We start from the raw sequence: 19,166 nt of genomic DNA on the forward strand, positions 1-19,166 counted from the left end.
GATTTGGAGTTGGGGGCCAAGTGTAGTGTGTCAAAATTCGCAGATGACACTAAGATGGGTGGAAGAGCAAAGTGTGCAGAGGATGCTGAAAGCCTGCAAAGGGATACAGATAATCTAAGTGAGCGGGCAAGGATCTGGCAGATGGAGTACAATGTTGGTAAATGTGAGGTCATCCATTTTGGTAGGAATAACAGCAAAATGGACTATTATTTAAATGGTAAAAAATTGCAGCATGCTGCTGTGCAGAGGGACCTGGGTGTCCTTGTGCAGGAATCAAAGTTCAGCCATGATCTTATTGAATGGCGGAGCAGGCTCGAGGGGCCAGATGGCCTATTCCTGCTCCTAGTTCTTATGTTCTTATTAGGGTGAGGCAGCTAGAGCCATTTAAAAGAGTGGAGGGCATTGGGAGAGTTACGGATGTAAATGGGAATGGGGAGAGAAAATAGAATCAAGACAGGAAGAAATTCATTCCATTGGCCAAGTCTGCCAGAAATAATTTGCCTACGATGGTGGCATGGACCCTCAGGTAGGTTTGCAGTTGGGGGAGAGGAATGCTGGGGACAAAGGTAAATGATGGGGAGAGAATGGGGCTGGGGGTGAGTGTGACAATCTTTCTGTCTTCCTGCCCCCTCTAATCATTTCTGTCTTCCTTCGCTTTGTTATTCTCTATGCATTGCTCATGTACTTTCTATTGTCTCCATTGTATTTCTCTGACAGTTTGACTCTTTTCCTTATTCTCTCTTCCTTTCTCTGGAAAAGTCGACCAGCATAATCTTTCAAATATAACCATAGCTTGCTGCAATTTAGTCGATATGCTATGGCAACAGCTGTGAACATTGCTGGAATGGGTTTTTTAAAAAGGATTTACATTTATATCCACAAATCATCTCATTTCTTGAAATTTTCCTTCATGGTCACACTGAAGGATTTGATGCCAGCTGAATCTTAGGGAGCTCATCTTGTCTTTTTTTCATGTGTTTTATGAAACTGGAAGTCCATGCTCTGGCAAACAATGTAGAAAATCTGAAGAGCTGCCATCCCCTTCCTTATCTTTCATCTGTTATGGAACTGCCCATAGTTTTGCACTGTGTTTTCTATTAAGCCACTTCGTATCAAAATATTTCAATGATTTTATTTGACAACAACCACTGATCGCAGCCTCGCAGCTCTCTTCTCTAATTCCTTCTCAGCTTTACTCTATTCTGGAAATTGCCTATCAGATGTAAATATATAATTAAAAGTAACACATACTGAAGGTCTCCCTTGGGAAAATTAGTTAAATCTGCCCGAATACATTGCATCTCTCTAACTTGTTCTCTCGATATACTTGGCTCTTATTTTCCTCCACAGACCAGCCAGCTTACTCAAAGATGATATAAATGCATTACATTTGTGTTCAAAACCTCATTCGACACAGCTTGAAAGTCAGTACAGGTGACAAATAGGTATAGAACTACAGAAAAAATGACTGTGCTGTTGCACACGCACCCCTTCAAGTACTGGCACACTATAATTGTTTAAAGAAACTGATATCATCCAACAAAATTTACCTTCTGAGACTTGTTTTTCCAGGCTAAGTTACCTAATTAGCACAAGGCCAATGAACACCAATAGCACAATAGGCACATGGGCCCCATGTAAGCCTCAGAATGCCCAGGTCGGTAGATAGAGTATTAGACTTTCGAGCCATATATTTATACATCAGATTTAAAACTGGCTTTCTGGAACAGATTGATATATGTAAAGTAAGGTAACTTGATGGAATTCATAGTTTACTTACTGACTTACCATGTTTGAAAATCTGTTCTGCTTCACTAAGGATAAATCAGAGCTAAATCTTGGTTCTACAATTTTGACCAAGCTTTTGGCCATCTGCCCTAATACCCCTCACTCTTTGATTCCATGTTTTTGTCTGATTACAGTTTGTAAAAATCACTGGGACATTTTATTACATCAACAGGATGCACTTATCAGGACAAATGTATGAATGCCTAATTTCAAGCAAGCACACAGTTTGCACCACAGGAGAAAAAAACGGTGCTGATTGGTTTGCAAGAGGTCTCTGATTAACGCCATCTTTCATGGAAAAAGCTTTAGGGAAACTATAGGCTCCCCAAGCTGCTGGGTAATTCGAAAACAGTGCACAGCTTCAACATGTTTCTTCTGTTTGCAGAGAATAGCTGTCTACACATATAGCCAGCATAAATGACAATTTACAAGGTCAACTGATCGTCTTCAATTGGCTGTTAGTGTAGTTATTAGCACACTCAGGATTGTTTAGCAGGCACTCAGCAATCACAGAATTATATCTAACAGTAGACATTTTATTGTAGGTTTTGCAAGCGCAAGTATTGTCTGTACTTTGCCTATTACAAACAGCTGGAGGAACATTTTGTTTGGAGTTTAAAAACAGCGAGATTATGTTGCAGCTGTATAAGGTGTTGGTGAGGCCACACCTGGAATACTGTGTACAGTTTTGGTCTCCTTACTTAAGAAAGGATATACTGGCACTGGAGGGGATGCAGAGGAGATTCACTAGGTTGATTCCGGAGTTGAGAGGGTTGGCTTATGAGGAGAGACTGAGTAGACTGGGGCTATGCTCATTGGAATTCAGAAGAATGAGAGGAGATCTTATAGAAACATATAAGATTATGAAGGGAATAGATAAAATAGAAGCCGGGAAGTTGTTTCCACTGGCGGATGAAACTAGAACTAGGGGGCATAGCCTCAAAATAAGGGGAAGCAGATTTAGGACTGAGTTGAGGAGGAACCTTTTCACACAAAGGGTTGTGAATCTGTGGAATTCTTTGCCCAGTGAAACAGTTGAGGCTACCTCATTGAATGTTTTTAAGGCAAGGATACATAAATTTTTGAATAGTAAAGGAATTAAGGGTTATGGTGAGCAGGCAGGTAAGTGGAGCTGCATCCACAAAAAGATCAGCCATGATCTTATTGAATGGTGGAGCAGGCTCGAGGGGCCAGATGGCCTACTCCTGCGCCTAGTTCTTATGTTCTTATGTTTATGTTCTTAATTGTAGGCCTATGTACCTGGCATCACATCGACACTGAAATTCTCACACATCATTGCTCAATCATGTGATAGACCGAACAGCTTATGGACTAACAGTAGCATCCCATTACCCTATTTAGTAGAAAATATCACTTGTGTTATCACTGTATAGTAGCAGTGTGCAACAGCTTCCTTAACATGTTGTTCACGTTTTGTGATTAAAAATTGTGCGTATACAAATAAGAGATGCCCTTTATCCAGGCCCAACGAGGGTCAATCTCTAACAAGGGTCTTAATGCATGCTTGCAGTCCTGGTTCAATATCAGTTTTCTCCAAAGTAGTCAGCACCATCGCAAGCTGCATGTGGGGAAACCAACCTTACAAATTGCATGCAGAAAAATGTATCTTACTTACCTGTAAACCATCGTCTTGATTGTTGCACAACCCTCAAATTCCCTTCCTCCCAAAGTCCCTGACTCTAAACCAGGAATCCACATATGCAAACCTCTACACTCCCCAACCTGCAGCATCCCTTCGCAGGGGACTTGACTTCCAGGTTGCTCACCCTCCCCAGCCTTCCAAAGGCTATTGATTGCTCTTCCCTAAGCCACCAAAGTAGCCCCCACCGAAGACTATGACTACCACCACAAGACCCAAAATCCCTCAAGATGCACCAGACCCCAACTGAGACCCGCAATGTCTTCCAAGGTGCTCAGCTGCACCAATGAGAATCACGAACCCCCTTCCAGACCTTGCAATTCCCATGATTTCTTCAAAACCAGGAGCTTCTGAATTTCTAGTCAACTGTATTTGCCCTCTAGAGAAAGACTGAAACTTTAATAAAACGGAGGAAGCTAACAATGAAGGTATTTATTAACAAAAATAACAGAACTGGTGAAATATTCTTCTGGCTTGTGATCAGTTACAATAAGAAATATGTTTGGATCAGATGTAATATCCATCACCACTCAATAAGTTTTCATTGCAGTTAAGAGAGAATTTTAATGAGCTCGGTCTGGTGGGATGTAGGTTCTATTAAATTAACTTTCTCTTAAGTATGTCAAATGGATCTGCTGGAATGCTATTGTTTAATTTACAGGGTAGAACAAACACTTTTCTGTTTTGTTTAGCCTCAGCAATATAGTGGGTCAATTGTTAAGGACAAGGGGCAATCAAAAGTCCAAACGAGCAAATCAGAAGAAATTGAGGCGGATTTTGTGCAATGGAAAGCAGAATATATAAATACTTGACTTTGACCCATTCATCCTTTAGAATCTTTCATCTTGTGTTTTCCAAAGGACAGTTATGGTTCTGGAAGTGAAGGGCAACTAATTGGAATAGTTCTTTAACTTACTGTAGCTGCTTATTTCAAGCTGCTCTTTTACTCTTTTATTTGCCACATAGCGCATAGACACATAAACAGGATATTGAATATTTTGTCGGGCAGATTTAAAATTTCATGTCTTTATTGCAACTCCTCTCCCCACTTTGTATCAGGGGATTTGCAATGTTTCCCTTGCATAGCTTCCTAAATTTAACAGTGTCCCCTAATCATCTCACATCTATCATTATGACTTGCATAAATTGAATATCAACTGATATGTCTACATAAGGTATCATCTTTCTTTAGCAGTTGGCACCTTGTTCATCCAAATCATTTACATATCTAATATGTAAAATTAGATTTGTCAAATTTTTGAAATTACTATAGGTGAATTGCATATCTCTGGTTTCTAAGATTTTCCATCACTGTATATTAATACTATATGTGTTATTCAATTGAATAGGGATATTACTTCCCCCAAAAGAAAAATTGGACATCCCTTTGATTTTTGCACCTGATGATATGGTGTTGTGTGAGGGTCTGATGGTGGTTCAAATTCAGAAGCAAGATGAAAGTAGCTGGCCTTATGAAATGGGTAAAGTGACCAGCAGTGAACTTAAAAGGTAAGATGAATAAATTAACGGAAATGTTTGTTTCAATAGCTGTTTAAAGGCACAATTGAACATGTGAAGCTATTTTGCTACAGTTGATAGAACCACTGGATGAGATCTGTTCTGACTGTAGATTATCACATTACTTAAGCATTAAAAAGAAAAAAAGTAATGCTGTAGCAAATAAATTTACCTGAAAGTTGAAAATCTCAATACTGACAAGGATTTGCTAGAGGGAAGTGACAAATCAGCTGTAAAGACTGTATATTGAGGTTGGCTAATTTGAAATTCAAAGGTCCCTATGGACTGCTCCTGAAATTCTCTACCACCTGCACTGGCGAGTCTCCTGAGCTCTGGAAAGTGCTCTCTGGAGGGGGGTTAAATAAAAATGCACGTTAAATTTATTAGAACTGCGCCTCATTTCCATGTAATCACGATATTAAATGTTTTGCTAATTGCTAACCCCCATCTGTGCTAATGAACACACCTACTCCAATAAGCAGATTACTCAGATGTAGCCAGTTAAGTCATGAAGAGGGTGGGTTGGAGTGAAGTTGTGGTTGTGCTTATTTCTTTTCTGATTTTGTTACCTCTTGCCTGGTCCCAACCCATCCATTCTTGGATGTTGAAATGACCTCTAATGAGTTCAATTTTCCAATGTTTAACTCGACAAAATTACAGCTCATCCAGGATTAAATGTCAATCCAGCAGGCTGACGACACTTGAAGAGACAGAGAAGATGGTGGTTGTGTTGCCAATTGAAATATCAGTCACTCAACTTGGGATGAGAAAAGACTGAATATGTTTCCTGCTAAATAAAATTACATTGAATATCCTCCTCTATTTAAATTGCTCACCTGCCTGGTTTCCATCTATCACAGAGGTGGGGTTGGTGGCATAGCGATTGATGAAGTGATAGTTATATATATTCACTTTGTGAGCAGTTGATCAATTTCCCTCAGTGCTGATCATGAGTTTCCAGGTCCTAGATAGAATGATGGAAGATAGAATCCCGACAGTGCAGAAGGAGGCCATTCGGCCCATCGAGCCTGCACCGACAACAATCCCACCCAGGCCCTATCCCTTAATCCCATATAGTTATCCTGCTAAACCCCCTGACACTGATGGACAATCTATCATTGCCAATCTACCTAATCTATCCAGAGGAAACCCACGCAAGCACAGGGAGAACGTGCAAACTCCTCACAGCCAGTGACCCAAGCCGGGAATCAAACTCAGGTCCCAGGCTCTGTGAGGCAGCAGTGCTAACCACTGTGCAGTTTTAAATTGCCAGCCATCACATTGAATATTCGAGTAAGAATAGGATTGTGCTTAAAAGGAATAAAGGATACATTTTCTCTGTGCATACTGATCGTTTATGTTGATAGCAAATTACAGATTGTCAGATTTAAGGACAGAAACTGAATATAAAGAAGTCATTTTGATGTGGTGTCGGAAGTAGCAGACAGAGGAATGTTGGATTTTCTGAAAGCATTTGATAAAGTTCCTCAGAGGGCTAAATTTAAAATTCATGGTACTGAAGACAAATTTTGATCTGTTGATCAGGAAATTAGCTGAGCATCAGGAGCCCGAGAAAGAGGATAATGGGCAGGTACTTACATTGGCAGGATGTGACTAGTGGTGTTGTACAAATACAGGATCTGTACTTGTGCTCCAAGTTTCACCATATTTATTGACAACCTAGATAATGGAATGGAAAGTTAAATAGCTAAATCAGCTGATGATACACAGATAGTTGACACTGTAAGCACTGGAGATAGAAGCATAACATTACAAACCAATTTTGATAGCTTAAGTGAATGACCAAAACTGACAAATTGCTTTCAACATTGGCAAATGTCAGGCCATCCACTTTCGACCTAAAAAGAACAGAATTAGCTGCTTTTTAAATGGTGAACAGCTAGAAACTGTGATGGTCTGAAGAGACTTGGGGTGAGGGGGAATTTTTCCATCCCGCCCGCCACGGGAATCATAGTGGGCTGGGGGCAGATCATGCAAAGGTCCGTTGACTTTGGGCGGGATTTTCCAGTTCTGGGGTGAGCGTGGCTGAAAAATACAGTCCTTAGGATTCCCAGTGCATAAATCATTAGCATGTCATGGAAAAGTACATAAAATAATCAAAAAGGATAATGGAATGCTGAACTTTATATCCACACGATTAGAATGCAAGGAGTAGGATCATACTTCAACCATGCAAAGTCCTAATTACATTACACTTGGGATACTGGGAACAATTCTGGACACTGCAAGTGAATAGGAAGGATGTATTGGCCTTGAGTGGAATGTAGATTTGCCAGAATGGTACTTGAACTCCATGGATTAAATTGCGAGGTGGGATTACACAAGCTAAGATTGTATTCCCTGGAATTTAGATGGTTAACAACAACAGTCTCATTTCAATTAGTGCTTTTACCATAATAAAATGTCACAAGATGCTTCACAGGAGCATTATTAAAAATAAGACACTGGTCGGGAGTTTCCACGCAACCCACCGTGTGTCTTATGGCGGTGGAGGTGGCCCACCATTGGCTGATAGTGTGATCTTCTTATCCTGCTGTTGTTACCAGGGTTTTTTGTTCAATGCACCCCTTGCCACCAGAAAACCCATGGTGGGGGTCGTCATTGGCAGAACTGGAGGATTCCGCCAGCACGAACAGCTGGAAAATTCTGGCCACTGTGCTACATAAAGCAATATTAGATCGCATAACCAAAACCTTGATCAAAGAGGAGGATTTAAAGGAGTGTCATACAAAGGGAAAGAAAGTTAAAGAGAGGTGGGGAGGTGTATGGAGAATATTCCAGAGCTCAGGGTGAGGCAACTGAAGGTGCAGCTACTAATGGTGGAGAAATTAAAATCAGGGATGTTTAAGAGGCCAGAAGTAGAGGAGTGCAGAAATCTCGGAAGGTTGTTGAGCTGGTAAAGACTTTGGAGATAGGCGAGGTGAGACCATGAAGGTATACGAAAACAAGAGCGAGATTTTTAAAAGCAAAGACATTGCTTGACTGGGAGTAGGTCAGCAAGCACGAGCTGACTGGGACTTGGTGCGAGTAAAGACGGGGACAGCAGAGTTTTGCATTGAGCTCAAAGTTACAGAGGATAAAATGTGGAAGATCAAGAGTGCATCGGAATAGTCACGTCTAAATTCAACCAAGGAATGGGAGTTTGAGCGGCAAATGAGCTAAGACCAGGATAAAGTTAAGTATGGATATGCAAATAGGCAATGTTAGTGATGGCGTGAATAAAGGTGGTTGAGGAGTAATCTGATCAAAGTTTTCAAGATATTTAGTGATAAGATGGGGTAAATAGAGAGTTACTATTACTGCTGGCTGAGGAGTTGAGGAGTAGGGGTTATAATCTAAAACTTATCTAAAATCAGACCCTTTTTGGGGGGAAATTAGAAAACACTTTTGTAAACAAAGGCTTGTAAAAGTTTGGAACTCTACTCAACAATTGCCATGAATGTTATATTAATTGCTAATTTTAAACCTGAGATCGATAGATTTTTGTCAACCAAATTTATTGAGAGATAGAAGGCAATGGCACACTGATGGAGTTAGTTTGCATTGCAACTCTGATCTCATTAAATGACCGAACAGTCTTGAAGGGCGAAGTGGCTCTTCTTATGTTCATCCATAACTCTTACTTGTGGGTGAAAGGGTTAAAATCTATACTAAAGAGTGGATACTTGAGCTATACAAGTATTATTAGAATAAGCATTTTAGAACCAGGAAGAGAATTCAGACTCCCTTTCTTTTCGGGAACCCAGTATTGAATTTAAGAAGCCAAAGAGATTAAAAATTGATGCAGTAATGATGAACTGTCTCTAGATGTCTTTAGCAAGCTTTCTACATATAATACATTATTTACTAATTATATTAGTGACATCTTGTGGCAGAATATCAATACTACAACAAACTTTGCGTCAACTCTATTTTTGCCTTTTTTTTGTGAATTGTGTTATTGGGAAAGTGGGTATTATTAGTGTTGGAGAATAAAGTACTTTCTGTTAAGGGCATCCAGTGTCACTGTTAACCATTCACAGATCAGGCACTGTACACTCAGGTGTAGAGCAAAACACCCTTCTTAACTTCAACTACAGAGTGGCCCTACTCCAGACAATAGGAAGTGAAAACTTGTTAATGTTGCTCTGTAACTAGTCTCTTAAGAAGCCCATTCTGTCTGTAATTGAATCCTTAGTAAAATGAATGCTTAACTGTAAAAGGACGTGTTGGAGAACATCTTTGCTGGTCTGAATTTTGTGGTCAGCGGTGAAGCAATTAAGTGTGTTGTTCGCCATGAAGCAAGCTTCCCACAAGAATCCACATCTCTGTGGCATGCATTTGACCTTTCCAGTGTTAATTTGAATCCAATGCCAAGTCAAGGGAACTTCAGGTGCCCAACAACAGTGATCAATCAGAGTAAGCAGCCAATCCCATGCAGCAGACCTGTATCTGAACCTGTATCCGAGGTCACCATTGCCGACGTGAGAGCAGCCTTCTCAAAAGTCAACCCACGGAAAGCAACTGGCCCAGATGGGGTACCCGGATGAGCACTCGGGTCCTGCGCGGACCAGCTGGCGGGGGTATTCACAGACATCTTCACCCTCTCTTTACACCAATCTGAGGTCTTTACCTGCTTCATGAAGACGACCATTATCCGCATACCAAAGAAAAGCTGGGCAGTGTGCCTTAATGACTATCATCCGGTGGTTCTGACATCCATCATTATGAAGTGCTTCGAAAGGTTAAATCAGTTCCATCTCCCTGGCCCTACGCTCAACCCTGGAACACCAGGGTAACAAAGACACCTTTGTCAGATGCCTATTCATAGACTAGAGCTCAGCCCTTAACACCATTATTCTTACGAGACTCAAAGAACAAAGAACAGTACAGCACAGGAAACAGGCCCTTCGGCCCTCCAAGCCTGTGCCGCTCCTTGGTCCAACTAGACCAATCGTTTGTAACCCTCCATTCCCAGGCTGCTCATGTGACTATCCAGGTAAGTCTTAAACGATGTCAGCGTGCCTGCCTCCACCACCCTACTTGGCAGCGCATTCCAGGCCCCCACCACCCTCTGTGTAAAAAACGTCCCTCTGATGTCTGAGTTATACTTCGCCCCTCTCAGCTTGAGCCCGTGACCCCTCGTGATCGTCACCTCCAACCTGGGAAAAAGCTTCCCACTGTTCACCCTATCTATACCCTTCATAATCTTGTATACCTCTATTAGATCTCCCCTCATTCTCCGTCTTTCCAAGGAGAACAACCCCAGTCTACCCAATCTCTCCTCATAGCTAAGACCCTCCATACCAGGCAACATCCTGGTAAACCTTCTCTGCACTCTCTCCAATGCCTCCACGTCCTTCTGGTAGTGCGGCGACCAGAACTGGACGCAGTACTCCAAATGTGGCCTAACCAGCGTTCTATACAGCTGCATCATCAGACTCCAGCTTTTATACTCTATACCACGTCCTATAAAGGCAAGCATACCATATGCCTTCTTCACCACCTTCTCCACCTGTGTTGCCACCTTCAAGGATTTGTGGACTTGCACACCTAGGTCCCTCTGTGTTTCTATACTCCTGATGACTCTGCCATTTATTGTATAACTCCTCCCTACATTATTTCTTCCAAAATGCATCACTTCGCATTTATCCGGATTAAATTCCATCTGCCACCTCTCCGCCCAATTTTCCAGCCTATCTATATCCTGCTGTATTGCCCGACAATGCTCTTCGCTATCCGCAATTCCAGCCATCTTCGTGTCATCCGCAAACTTGCTGATTACACCAGTTACACCTTCTTCCAAATCATTTATATATATCACAAATAGCAGAGGTCCTAGTACAGAGCCCTGCGGAACACCACTGGTCACAGACCTCCAGCCGGAAAAAGACCCTTCGACCACTACCCTCTGTCTCCTATGGCCAAGCCAGTTCTCCACCCATCGAGCCACTTCTCCTTGTATCCCATGAGCCTTAACCTTCTTAACCAACCTGCCATGTGGGACTTTGTCAAATGCCTTACTGAAATCCATATAGACGACATCCACGGCCCTTCCTTCATCAATCGTTTTTGTCACTTCCTCAAAAAACTCCACCAAATTTGTAAGGCACGACCTCCCTCTTACAAAACCATGCTGTCTGTCACTAATGAGATTGTTCCGTTGCTGTCTGTCACTAATGAGATTGTTCCGTTCTAAATGCACATACATCCTGTCTCTAAGGATGTATGTGCATCTTCAAACTTCATGGCCTGGGGCTCGGCTCCTCCCGTTGCAGCTGGATCCTAGACTTCCTAACCCACAGACCGCAGTCAGTAAGGATAGGCAACAACACCTCCTCCACAATCATCCTCAACAACGGTGCTCCGCAAGGCTGTGTCCTCAGCCCCTTACTGTACTCCTTATACATCCTGATTGTATGGCCAAATTCTCTTCCTACTCGATTTTCAAGTTTGCTGATTTGGGTCGGACTCAAACAATGACAAGATACAGTAAAGGAAAGAGATGGAGAATCTGGTGAACTGGTACAATGACAATAATCTCTCCCTCAATGTCAACAAAATGAAGGAGATAGTCACCGGCTTCAGGAAGCGTAGTGGAGGGCATGCTCCTGTTTACATCAATGGAGATAAGTAGAAACGGTCGAGAGCTTCAGGTTTTTAGGTATCCAGATCACCAACAACCTGTCCTGGTCCCTCCATGCGGATGCTATAGTTACGAAAGCCCACCAATACCTCTAATTTCTCAGGAGACTAAGGAAATTTGGCATGTCCACTACAACTCTCACCAACTTCTACAGATGCACCAAAGAAAGCATTCTTTCCGGTTGTATCACAGCTTGGTATGGCTCCTGCTCTGTCCAAGGCCGCAATAAACTACAAAGAGTCGTGAATGAAGCCCAGTCCATCACTCAAACCAGCCTCCCATCCATTGACTCTGTCTACACTTCCCTCTGCCTCGGCAAAGCAGCCAGCATAATCAAGGAACCCACGCACCCCAGACGTACTCTCTTCGACCTTCTTCCATCGGGAAAAAGATACAAAAGTCTGAGGACAAGTACCAACCGACTCAAGAACAGCTTCATCCCTGTTGCCATCAGACTTTTGAATGGACCTACCTCATATTAAATTGATCTATCTCTACACCCTAGCTATGACTGTAACACTACATTCTGCACTCTCTCCTTTCCTTCCCTATTACGGTGTGCTTTGTCTGTATAGCGCGCAAGGAACAATACTTTTCACTGTATACGAATACATGTGACAATAATAAATCAAATCAAAACCAGGAAGTAAAGTGCACTCATTATCCTTCAATTTTTATAACTTTTACAAAAGTGAAATAATGATTTGGACATACATGCTGGAAGCTGAATTATCATAAACTTTAAATATCACAAACTTCAAAAAATAATTTTATTGCAATAAAAACAATGGAATTTTTATCATGATGGAAGATGCTATGGTGGCACAGCGGTTAGCACTGCTGCCTCACTGGTTGAGGACAGGTTCAATTCCCAGCTTCGATCACTGTCTGTGCAAAGTCTGCACATTCTCCCCGTGTCTGCGCGTGTTTCCTCCAGGTGCTCTGGTTTCCTCCCACAGTCTGAAAGACATGCTGGTTTGGTACATTGGCCATGCTAAATTCTCACTCAGTGAATCCAAACAAGTGCTGGAGTGTGGCGAATAGGTTATTTTCACAGTAACTTCATTGCAGTGTTAATGTGACTAATAAAAAAATATACATACATAAAATTAACTTTCCAACACCAGAGAGGTTGTTAAACAGTAGTTATAACTTATTATGCTGTTACGAAAAAACAGTTACAACTCATTAACAAGGCATAACTGTTTCAGGGGCCTTTAATTGTGATATTACAAAATAAAACCAAAGCCCCTGTCAGTCCATTGATTTCTCAAGATTGCTGTCTACAGGAATTCACTAGCATGTGGAGAGGGCAGGCAATGACTAACAGCAACTTCTGTATCCCCACATTTAACTGCACATGTTGGGATTCCAAAAGTTGCTGTCAGTTTCACAGGTAATGAAGAACACTGACAGTGCTACCATTATTCTAGCCACAAAATCTGGGTCACTATTATCAAAATGTAACATCAGTGCATTACTGTACTATGCTTAACTTGGCCTCTTGGATGGAATAATAAATGACTGCAAGTACCTTGCAGACTATATTTCTTCAAAAGTCAGCTCCTTCAGAAAAAGAGGAAGGAATTGCATAATGCAATTCTAATTTTGCCACAGTTGTCATTTCATGTGACTGATTTGTCCTTTTAACTGACCTAAAACTTCTGAAGTTGAGCAAAGAATTTATGTTGAGGGAGGAAGAAAACCTAATGTTTGTATCAAACAATGAACTTGTGATTTGCCATCTTTATCTAGCCATTGGCCCAGAATTTGCTAAAGAGGAACATTTCAGAGTGTGCCCCATTAGTTAGACATTTTCCCTGCCCCTTTATCTCAAGAGATGCCTGTGCTGGAAGTGCGAGCTGATAGCAGGGACAGCGAGGTCAAGGGGATACCTGGGACCTTGGTGAATGGTGGGACCACTAGACTGTCCTCAACCAGTGAGATTTAAGAAATGGGGAAGAAACAGAGGAATGACTGAGAAGCAGGGTGTATAAGAGTGGGTGAACTTGGTCTCAAATGTGGTACAGGAATAGAAATCAAGAGAGGAAAGAAACAGTGGATATTCAGAAAAGGAAAGGAGAAGTAGGAAAAGAAGAAATTTAAAAATAGATATTTTTAAAAATCTTGAGCAACATCTTATTAATTGATCTCTCCCAAAGAGATTCCCTAGACATTGATCATGAATGTCCATCACCAATAATTACAGAGGTCATGGTAAATAAGAATGGAGACAAATGGGGGACATTGTGTTAAATCTTTGTAGAGGCTAAAAAATGAAAAAGTTGTGTGGTTCATTATCACAGCAGCATCTTAGTAAATTTGACACATATATAATTTGTTTAGCTTTCATATCAGTTCAGAATCACAGGAATAGTGCTCTCGTGGAACCCTCTGCACATCTTTACTGTAAGCTGCAGGTAGGGGATAGGAAGGGAATGGTATGGGTTAGCAGGAGAAAATTATTTTTTTGTCAGAGAAGGAAATGAATTAATAGTAGTGGAGGACCATTTTTCCAACAATAATAGATTAAAATAATAGGACTTTTTTAAACAATTGCTTGTCCCTTGACATTGCTTATCATACATCTGTGTGTTTCATGTCGCACTGAAATCTTTCATGTTGTATTGACATCTGGAAAATGATTTTGTAGCTGCTAAAGCTGTAAGGATTGTTTGAAAGCTGCTCTGAAGTAGTGACGAACAGACATCAATAAGTGGGGACAATTTGCTCATGATTAAAAAAAATAGTATGGTGGAAGGCTAAAGAAGCTGGGGTGACATGGTGGCACAATGGTTAGCACTGCTGCCTCACAGTGGCAGGGACCGAGTTCAATTCTGGCCTTGGGTGACTGTGCGATCTCCACACAGACATTGTCCCCCATGTCTGTGTGCGTTTCCCCCAGTGCGCCGGGGGAAAAGTCCCACGTCCAAAGTTATGTGGATTAGCCAAAATAAATGCACAGGATTATGGGGAGTGGAGGGACACGGTGAGCCTGGGTAAGATGCTGTTTCAGAGAGTTGGTGCCTACTTGATGGGCCAACTGACCTCCTTCTGCACTGCAGGGATTGTATGTATTTATGAAAGACCATCCATTTAAGCATCTTCTGCTATAAGGCTTGTTGCATTGCTGATACTGAATGTAACTAATAAATCAGAAAATACTGAAAAAACTCAGGGGATCTGTGGAGAAATAGAGTTAACCTGACGAGCCTGGACGGCTCTTCTTCAGAGCTTGTTTAAAAAAAATGAAGATTCCCAAATATTGTTTCGAGGATCCACTGTTCAATTTGTAAATGCTCATTCATAGCAAATATTAGTCTCCCCTGTGACCAAATAACTCTGCAAAAAGATGATATTCTAGCTGGCTTCAACAAATGGTTATGTTACATGTTTCTGACATTTAACATTGCTAGTCAGCTTTTAATTTTTCCAGTTATGGTTTCCTGTGTACTTCTGGTTTTCTTTATGTATTTACTGGTCTTTTGTTGTTTCTTCAAGCTTCTGTGTTGCGTTGTCTGCACCCTGATCTTTTTTGTTTACATTTTTATTTCTATCTTTCTCTTCTCCCATCATTGGGAAGTATAGGTGTGAATTGGTAGGGATTACATTCTAGCAGGGATACATTCAGAGCTGTAGGAAGACCTTGGGCATCTGGGTTTGGATGAATTTGGCTAAGATGATTGACCAGGACTCAGAGTGAGGAAAGGCACATCATAGAATCATAGAAACCCTACAGTGCAGAAAGAGGCCATTTGGCCCATCGAGTCTGCACCGACCACAATCCCACCCAGGCCCTACCCCCATATCCCTACATATTTACTCGCTAATCCCTCTAACCTACACATCTCAGGACACTAAGGGGCAATTTTAGCATGGCCAATCAACCTAACCCACACACCTTTGGACTGTGGGAGGAAACCGGAGCACCCGGAGGAAACCCACGCAGACACGAGGAGAATGTGCAAACTCCACACAGACAGTGATCCAAGCCGGGAATCGAACCCAGGTCCCTGGAGCTATGAAGCAGCAGTGCTAACCACTGTGCTACTGTGCCGTCTGCACATAAAGGAGAGTGCAAGACATTTATTAGCGCAAATCCTATTTTATCCGGAATGCCCTCATTCCTATTTCACCCCCTCTCAACCCCTGCTAATAATGCCCTTGCACCCAAGGTACTCCAAAACTTCCCTGCTGTGAATCCACACTTTCATTCCAATCTTCAATACCCACTTTCCAATTAGCTTCCTTTGCCATCCTCTGTGACATACCCCAATCCATAATTTTCATTGTTTATCCATGAACTTCTGATCTCCATTCCACCCCAAAATCTTCTTTTCCCAACTGCACTCCCTATAACCCTCAACCTTTACCTACCTTCAATGCTGCTTCCTTTGCAAATTCACCCATGTATTCTGTTTCTCACCAATCAAGAAACCCCTAGTTCAGTGGTTCCCAAAGGGTGCGGCGCGCCACACTGGTGCGGCAAGAGAGGATGGCAAGCGTGGCGGGAAGATTCAAGGACAATCAAAGAAACATTTAAACGTTAATTAGATATTTTTCCAAAGTGATTGTTTTATACTTTCTGGATGTCCCATGATTATATTATAAAGTAGTTGTGTTCTATGTTATGAATCAAGCACTGCTAGGAGTTGGTTTTTTTTGAATGTATTTCTTATCAATAAAAAATTTGGTGTGGCGCAAGCAAATTTTTATTCCGAAAGTGCGGCCCAGTGAAAAAAGTTTGGGACCCACTGCCCTAGTTGCTTTCATCATCAGTTTTCATGGGCTATATCAATCCCTGGGTTTCATTAGTCCTAATCTTCCTAAACACTGTGCTCCAGCAAGGTGGTCTATCATTGGTTATGGACTGCTGCCCACTGTTTGTCATCCTTGGCCCACCTCTCATCTTTCAGATACGTTCAATGACAGGAGTGTTCTCAAATTCATTTGTTATCTTTACCAATAGTTCAGTTGTGAAAGTGCACAGAAAACTGAATTGTCGGTAGCTGATAAAGATCACAGAGGAGGCTTAGGGATGCTTGGCTTATGACTCCTATGGGTCATTTGAATTTTAATTGGGCGATAATAAAACGAGCAAGCAATTTGTTCTACAAAATTGCTGCCCAGAAGGTGAATTTGAAAGCTATCACCTCTCCCCCCATCACCACACTCCTAATCCTCACTTCTTGGTTTAGTTGCTCTGGCACTGTAAACAATGAGATTAAAGATTTCAGTCTCATGTTGCTCTATATGGTTTATGAAAATAACAATAATTTGTTTCTGCTTAGCTTTTGCAGATCACCTGGGGGAGGCATTTCAGGAATTCGATGGCTATATCCAATTTATGGTATCCCTGAAACAATATCCACAAAACTGTCCCCCGGTAAGTATGTAAAGGATACAGCACAATAGGTCAAACTATTAAACTACAGTGCAGCAGTTCAAACCATTCACAAATACTTGGCAAGGAGAATAACAGTTGAAGCTGCCTTTCATGAAAAGTCATCTTTACTGGGGAATGTATATTTCTGTAAAAAGAAATGCAGATGCAAAAGTAAAAATGCACCAAAAGAACAACGTAGTCTTATCAGCAATGTAGAAGTCGCACTATGTTGGCAGATAGCTGAACAGGCTAGATAGATACAAAAACTTTTCATAGTCTTAAAACTTACACTGACAACTCATGAATGGTTTTATTGCCCACTTTCTTCCTAGGGCAGAATTCTCCCAACCTGTATCTCTGAAAGTATGTTTGGTGGCAGATGAGTGCGGTGAATTTGGCAAGGGGCAAAAAGTCAGAAACCTGCCAGTGAATAATCACTTTGCAATTCTCCCAGTGACGGGTTAATGGCTGGTCACTCTTCCTGCTGCCATTGGCGCAAACACAGTTTGCATTCATTTCCATCTCATGAATGCTCAGTAAAACAGCTGCCCACCAGAATCCCATCATGCAGTATGAAATCACATCCACATCAAACCTGATTGCTAATGAGTGTGCATAAAGCAGTCCTCAGTTTGCCAGAGACTTCAGGATGAATGCAACAAATTTCCGCCGTAGTGCTGTCCTGCTCTTTATATGCTAATCACCGTTCTGCCGGGGCAGACCTGTTCCTCCATACTGAGCTGGTCTTCATGGACAGTGCTGTGCTGCTGGACCTATGGACCCCACTTTGTCACTGAGCCAGATCAGTACCATACCTGGGGTTGGGGATACAGGGGTCTCCTACCCCCCAGTGTCTATCTGGAAAGCACTGTGCTGAGGGACTCATGCAACCACCGCAACAAATGTCGCAAGTTCAACTTGGAGGAGTGTGTGATGAGGCTGGGGTTTGGCCGAACAAAGACAAAGGGGGCAGTGTGGAAGGAGGGCTGCGTAAGGAGTGGTGGAAGGGCGAGTGCTCACAATGGCAGGCAGAGAGGCAAGCAGGTGGATGATGAACAGTTGAAGACATTGAGAAGACCGAGGGGAGGGAAGCTGGACCCCGACAATGCTGCATGAAGAGCTCACAAACAAGGGGGTCAAAGGGATATCACATTTACAGGTAGGAAATGCATGAAGTCTTCAGATGTGATGGGTGGAGGTCCAAGTTGGGCATGGGTGTTTCACAGGTGATGGCCTCAGGGGGAGGGTGGGTGAATCAAGAAATAGACGACTTCTTGAGGTTGCTGCCTTTTTCCTCTGGGCTGCTGACCCAGCAGGAGCTGATGAAGTCAGGTTGACTGGAGAGAGTGATGCGTGTGTGCTGGACTGGTGTGTTAATATGGCCGGGATCAGCTGACAGCGGGCAGATGAATCAGCTATGGGCCTGCTAGGTGACTGAGAGAGGAACATTCTTGTATGTAATTCATGAAGTTCCAAGCACTGAATCTGGCTCGCGATCCCACTGGTCTGGTCGGCAGGATAGGTGCTGCCAGAGACGCCCACCACTACCACATTTCTCAAAATGGGAGAATTCTGCCCTTTGTGTTTTCTCTTAAAAAACATTATTTATAATCCTAGTTTTGTTCATGCATCTATGAATAAAGGTCATGCTTTCTCTAAACATATTTATCTAACACTAATAGCGATTTATACCGTTTTGTTTTTCACCTCTCTTCTGCCAACATCATAGTAGAGCCAAGACCTCTACAGACACTTTACTCTTGGGTTTCCGGTGAACCCGGTCCTTATGTATGTCATAAGTAGAATGGCATGTCGCAGGAGCAACAATTACCCATTCTTTACAGTGCAAAGCACAAGAGACTAATTTGGATGTCTGCCATGTTTTCTTGTCTGCTCTGAAAGGTGTTAAATACTACTCTATTTTCAGACCAAAACTTAATTAAATTTATTTACAAGTAGGATTATTATACAGAAGCAAAATGACACACCAAAAAACTAATAGTACAATACCTGACCTGCACAATACACAGAGTGTTTTAAAACCAAAAAAAATTACATTTGAGAGGCACATGACATGCATAGGCAGCTGGGATCAAGTGCATCCCTTGAAGAGTATCGGGGGTGTAGGAGAAGAGTTAAGAGAGAAATCAGGAGGGCAAAAAAGGGAC

The 19,166-nt window shown here is 42.0% G+C and overlaps 1 protein-coding gene across 1 annotated transcript in view; it reads left to right on the forward strand.

Annotated features, from left to right (window-relative positions):
- LOC144506053 (cilia- and flagella-associated protein 47) overlaps positions 1 to 19,166 on the forward strand; it is a 384,789-nt gene that overhangs the window by 313,800 nt on the left and 51,823 nt on the right. The window contains exons 32-33 of the mRNA XM_078231872.1: positions 4,798 to 4,957; positions 16,904 to 16,998. Coding sequence (XP_078087998.1) covers positions 4,798 to 4,957; positions 16,904 to 16,998 — 255 coding nt within the window. The remainder of the gene's footprint in view (positions 1 to 4,797; positions 4,958 to 16,903; positions 16,999 to 19,166) is intronic.

This window comes from Mustelus asterias, chromosome 17 (assembly GCF_964213995.1).
Source record: "Mustelus asterias chromosome 17, sMusAst1.hap1.1, whole genome shotgun sequence".
Lineage (NCBI taxonomy): Eukaryota > Metazoa > Chordata > Chondrichthyes > Carcharhiniformes > Triakidae > Mustelus > Mustelus asterias.